This window comes from Cibotium barometz, chromosome 18 (genome assembly GCF_041138505.1).
Source record: "Cibotium barometz isolate CiBa-2024 chromosome 18, ASM4113850v1, whole genome shotgun sequence".
Classification (NCBI taxonomy): domain Eukaryota; kingdom Viridiplantae; phylum Streptophyta; class Polypodiopsida; order Cyatheales; family Cibotiaceae; genus Cibotium; species Cibotium barometz.
The window spans coordinates 46,799,910-46,805,761 of NC_141063.1; the positions used below are offsets into that span (position 1 = coordinate 46,799,910).

At 43.6% G+C, this 5,852-nt stretch overlaps 1 protein-coding gene across 1 annotated transcript; it reads right to left on the minus strand.

Moving 5' to 3' along the window:
* Positions 1-1,007: 1,007 nt before the first annotated feature.
* Positions 1,008-5,440, minus strand: LOC147629407 (pentatricopeptide repeat-containing protein At2g33680-like). Its single transcript, XM_086812674.1, has 2 exons — positions 5,013-5,440; positions 1,008-4,895 (listed from the first exon to the last, which is right to left on the minus strand). The coding sequence occupies exons 1-2, from the start codon at positions 5,068-5,070 to the stop codon at positions 1,801-1,803; spliced, it is 3,153 nt and encodes a 1,050-aa protein (XP_086668800.1). The 5' UTR covers positions 5,071-5,440; the 3' UTR covers positions 1,008-1,800.
* Positions 5,441-5,852: the final 412 nt, after the last annotated feature.

Here is a 5,852-nt window from a genome sequence, read left to right on the forward strand (position 1 = left end):
CACATCCACATTCTAGAAAAATTGGATGAGGAAAGACACATTGCATTGCAAGGGCTGATCATCAAGAAACAACATAGAATACAATGGTTTGATTAGCAACTCAAAGATAAAAACATTCATGAGGGTGATGTGGTACTTTTGTTTGGTGTAAGAGACAAGAAATGAAAACCATACGCAGGCATGGGTCCATTTAGAGTATGCAAAATAAATCCTCAAGAAACTATCTGCGTTAAAAAATTAGATGGAATCGAGTCCGTAGGATTTCTCAATGGTACTAAGTTGAAGCGATACTATGATCCCTCGACCATTGAGACCATCCCAAAAAGCAAGCTGCTAAAGAAAAATAACTCAAAGGTATTCAAGGTGTAATAAAAGAGGGTAAGAAGTGTGAATCAAAAAACAAAACAAGATGCCAAGCCAATGTGTGGGCATACAATGTATTCATATGTGAATCCGACAAAGACTCTTGTCCCCCCCTGTGCGTACCCAAATTGAATTAAATGGTAAAGTACACTATAATGCTTTAACTGATTTAAGTGCTAGCCATAACCTCATATCCTTTGATGCTTGGAACCAATTGGGAAGGCCTTCCCTGACCCAACGTTAAAGTGAAGGGCATGAATGGGAAAACATCTTATGCTACGAGTGTTTTAAATACAACCATCCATGGCGCTAATGGCCATATGGAAGGCTCTTTCTGGGTAGTGCCTACACAAGAGCTATCTAAAAATATGCTTTTAGGTTGTACTTGGATGCTTGCAAAACACAAGAAATGTACTTGATTGTGGTAATACTTGCTTACTAAACCAGTCCACAATAGTCCAAATACCTGTATTTCCATGTATAGACTTTGGAAGACCGAAAATAAAATCCATGGAAATACTCTCCCAAGGAGCACCTGGTATCGGTAGAGGCTGAAGTAAACCCGCTTGTTTGCCTCTATCATATTTTACCTTTTAGCACATCAATCTCAATTTCTGTTTGGCCTATCACCTGCAAACGGAGGGTTAAAGTGAAATTGTAAATTTTGTGATTCTTGATCTTCTAAAATGTTATGTAAGTGAGGTGGACCAAATCACTTATAAACCTTTATAAGTGAAACTAAGCTAAACTGGGGAAAAAACCTCCACTAACTGAAGTAAAAAGTGCCCCAGTAACCTACTGATGATCACTAGCACTCCCCTGGGTGCATACACAGCATAAAACCCAACAAGGTACACATCACTGAGCTCTATATTTTCATGTGCTTGCTAGCATTCACAAGCATACCACCTCTTGGTAGCACAACTGGCACTCCTTGGCAGGGAGATTGTTTTGGTCAACACCTTGTTAACACTAATGTGCTTCACATGATGGCATCCAAAAAGGTGACGAATAAATTGCAAGCAAAATCCAAAGCCTCCCATAAGAGTTCTTCACTCCCAGGCCAAAGCCAATGTAGATGCCTTTGGTGGGGACACACACAATAAAAGTGAAGCAAGGGCAAGCATTGACCTCTTCAATACCAGGCCTCTCACCTGTGATAAAACTGGCATACAGTTGGATACTTTTAGAAGCGCTAATGCTTGTCCCGTTGGTGTCGAGATTTGTGATAACCAACTTTAAAATTTTCCCACATGACACATCTATGATTGCGTTATCCACATTGCCCCATGACACCCAATGCAAACCTGGGATTTACTCTTCCTTCAAATGAAAGATAATTTAGTTTCGCATAGAAATTTTTGATTTGGGTGTATCTTTTACCCCTGACCAAATATGGGTGTATCTTTTACCCCCAACCAAATATGAACGCCCACTTCACCCAACATCATTCCACCAACTAAACTGTTGCTGCTTCCATGCTTGTTTTCCCACTCTCATTGCCTCAACCTTCTTCACCTCATCTTGCATGTCAGCATCTATATAGATATTAGACATACAAACATAAGCTGCAGCATCCTTTTCATCCAATTGCACTGCATGTTTAAAGGCCTGTCTTCCAAGCTCCACATTGCCCCACTTTCGACAAGCACCCAACACAGTAAGCCACACCACTTGAGTAGGATGGAATGGCATCTTTTCAACCATTGCTACAGCCTCGTCTAATTGGCCTACACGGCCGAGAAGATCAACCATGCAAGTGTGGTGCTCAAGGGTTGGGATGATGCCATAGTCTTTACTCATGGACTCAAAGTACATCCAGCCCTTATCCACTAGACCTGCATGGCTGCACGCATTAAGAACACTAACAAATGTGATCACATTTGGTGTCTTACCATCTTCTAACATACTATCAATGATATAAAAAACATCTTTACTTTCTCCAAGCTGGGCATATCCTGCTATCAGTGCATTCCATGACACTACATCTCGAACGGGAAGCTTGTCAAACACTTCATGTGCTTTTGCAAGCATGCCACATTTAGCATACATATCCACCAATGCATTGCCTATAACATCTCTTTCTAGCAACCCTTTATTAGTGATCTCAGCATGTATTTCTTGGCCCTTGTCTGTGGCTCCAATGCTGCCACAAGCTTTTAAGCTACAAATAAAAGTGACAACATTTGGAAAGATGCCCTCTTGTTGCATCTGTTCAAAACACTTTAGTGCTTCCTCACCATGTCCATGTTCAGCATATCCTGCCATTAGTGCAGTCCATGTAACTGTGTCTTGGACTGGAAGCTTGTCAAACACATCTTGTGCTTTTGTGAGCAAACCACATTTAGCATACATATTGACCAAGGCGCTGCCAACAAGAGGGTCTCTTTCCAACCCTTTTCTGCCTATCTCAGCATGTATTTTTTGACCTTTGTCTGTGGCTCCTATGCTGCCACAAGCTTTCAAGCTGCAAACATACGTGATAGCATTTGGGGAGGTTCCCTGGTGTTCCATCCGTTCGAAGCACTTCAGTGCTTCATCACCACGCTCATGTTCAGCATATCCTCCAATTAATGCAGTCCAGGAGACTACATCTGGAACTGCAAGTTTGTCAAACACTTCCTGTGCTTTTGCAAGCCAGCCACATTTAGCATACATATCAACCAATGCACTGCCAAGGACAACATCTCTTTCCAACAACCCTTTACTAGCAATCTCAGCATGTATTTCTCGGCCCTTGCATATGGCTCCAATGCCGCCACAAGCTTTCAAGCTGCAAGCAAATGTGAAAGCATCCGGAGAGATGCCCTCATGTTGCATCTGTTCAAAATAGTTCATAGCTTCCTCGCCATGCTCATGTTCAACGTACCCTGCGATAAGTGTATTCCATGAGGCTACATTTCGAACTGGAAGCTTGTCAAAGACTGCCTGTGCTTTTGCAAGCAAGCCACATTTGGCATACATATCAACCAATGCATTGCCAACAAGTACATCTCTTTCCAGCAACCCATTTTCGGCTATCAGAGCATGTATTTCTCGACCCTCTTCTGTGGCCCCTATGCTGCCACAAGCTTTCAAGCTGCAAACAAATGTGACAGCATTTGGAGGAACCTCCTCCTGTTGCATCCTTTTGAAACAATTCAGTGCTTCTCCCCCACAGCCATGTTCAGCATATCCTGAAATTAGTGCAGTCCACGAGACTACATCTCGAACTGAAAGCTTGTCAAACACTTCCTGTGCTTTTGCAAGCAAGCCACATTTAGCATACATACCAACCAAGGTGCTACCAACAACAAGGTCGGTTTCCAATCCCTTTCTGGCAATCTCATTATGTATATGTAGGGCCTTGTTTATGGCCCCGATTTTGCCACAAGCTTTCAAGCTGCAAACAAACGTGACAGCATTTGGAGAGACACCCTCTCGTTGCATCTGTTCAAAACAGTCCAATGCTTCCTCACCACACTCGTGTTGGACGTAACCTGTGATTAGTGCATTCCATGAGACGACATTTCGGGCTGGAAGGTTGTCAAACACTTCCCGTGCTTTTGCAAGCAATCCACATTTAGCATACATATCAACCAATGCGTTGCCAACAAGGTCTCTTTCCAACCCTTGTCTAGCAATTTCAGCATGTATTTGTCGGCCCATGGCTATATCTCCTACGCTGGCACAAGCTTTCAAGCTGCAAACAAATGTAACAGCATTAGGAGAGAAGCCGTCTTGCTGCATCTGTTTGAAACAATTGAGTGCTTCCTTACCCTGCCCATGTTTGGCATATCCTGCAATCAGTGCAGTCCACAAGACAACATTTCGAACTGGAAGCTTATCAAACACTTCTTGTGCTTTTGCAAGGGAGCCGCATTTGGCATACATATCAATCAAGGCGCTGCCAATGAAAAGGTCGGTTTGCAACGACCCCTTTCTGGAAATTTCATGGTGTATTCCACAGCCTTGCTCAAGGTCTTTGAGCTTGGCACACGCCTTGAGTAAGGCCACAAAAGTATGCCCACTAGGATGTACAAAGACATGTTCTTGCATTTTCTGGTAAAGGGTGAGAGCATGGTGTGGCTCCCCACATTTGACATAACCTATGATGAGAGAATTCCAGGAAGCCGTGTTCCGATACACAAGCATGTCAAAAACTTGCTGAGCATACTGCAAGCATCCAACTTCCACCAGAATGGAGACGAGGCGGTTCCCAAGTGAGGCATGAGTTTCCAGCCCAATTTGGTGCATGTAGGCATGCAAGCGCAGCGCATAAGCGCGGTTTCTCTCCTGTGAGCACTTGTGCAGGATGCTAGCGAAGTCCCCAACCGAAGGCTGGGGAAGCATCCCTGCTTCCAGAGAAGAGAGAGCCTCCTCTAAGCTAAGCATCCCCCAAACACCACTGTTGTTGTTTTTTCTTGTTTTCACTTTGTCTTGTGATTGGCGCATCGCACGAGACTCTTCTGTTTTCTCGAGTATTGGCATGCCTTCAACCTTGTAACGGCCAGGCGGCTCCTTATGCTTGTTAATTGGGCCCTTGGGTTCGTCTGTAGTAACAAGTACAGCACACATAAAAAGATCACTCAAAGCCTCAATTTGCAACGGAGACGAGTTTTACTTCTTTTTTTTCGTCGTTGTTGGAGCAGATGGCGCCACTTACTTACTTTGGGTTATTGGTTCCCGCATCAGGGGTGGGACGGGTCCTTGAAGAACTCCTTCCATGAGCGTTGCTGCTGCTGATGTCTTTTAATGGCTTAGACATATCCATCTATCTTCTACTTCTACTCTTCATCTTCATCTCTTTATTAAAGACAACTTACCTCCTAATCTCTGCCCCGTTCAACCTACCACATCCTACCGCCCTGATCCCTGATCCTAGCACGTGAGAGAGAGAGAGGAAGAAGAGAGGAGAGCGGTAAACATTGGAATCAGCCCTCTTCATCTAGTCAACCATCTTTTGGGGTTTTGCAAAATGCTTTTGCAGTTTTGGGTGACTATATGGGTGATGTATGTGAAGCGTTGGGTGCTAATGAAAGGCACGGCTGGCCGCTCTCACTGACTTTGTTTCTTGTCTTTATGAAGCTAGTTCATTGGAATGTGAGGGGGATTTCTTCTCGTAAGAAGCAATATGTCGTGGCAAACATTGTTGTCTAACCAATGGGATGTTCTTTGTGCGGTTGAGCACAAACAACATAGTCAGGCGGGTGGTGGCTTTATACATAGAGGTTTTCATGTTTTCTTCAATGGACACCCTTCCACCCAGTCAGGGATGATGATGATTGTCCATGATAATTTTCAGCCTTCTGTTGTGCATCAAGATGTACATGGTAGATTTATGGGGTTAAGGATCACTTATGAACAACAACTTCTTTGGTTGGTTGGTGTGTATACTCCCCATACATTAGGGGCGCATTGTTCTCTTTGGCGGGATCTGCAAGGTTAGGAAAACCAGGTTTTCTCATATGGGATTTTAATATCTACTCTTATGTTAATCAAGCTAATTC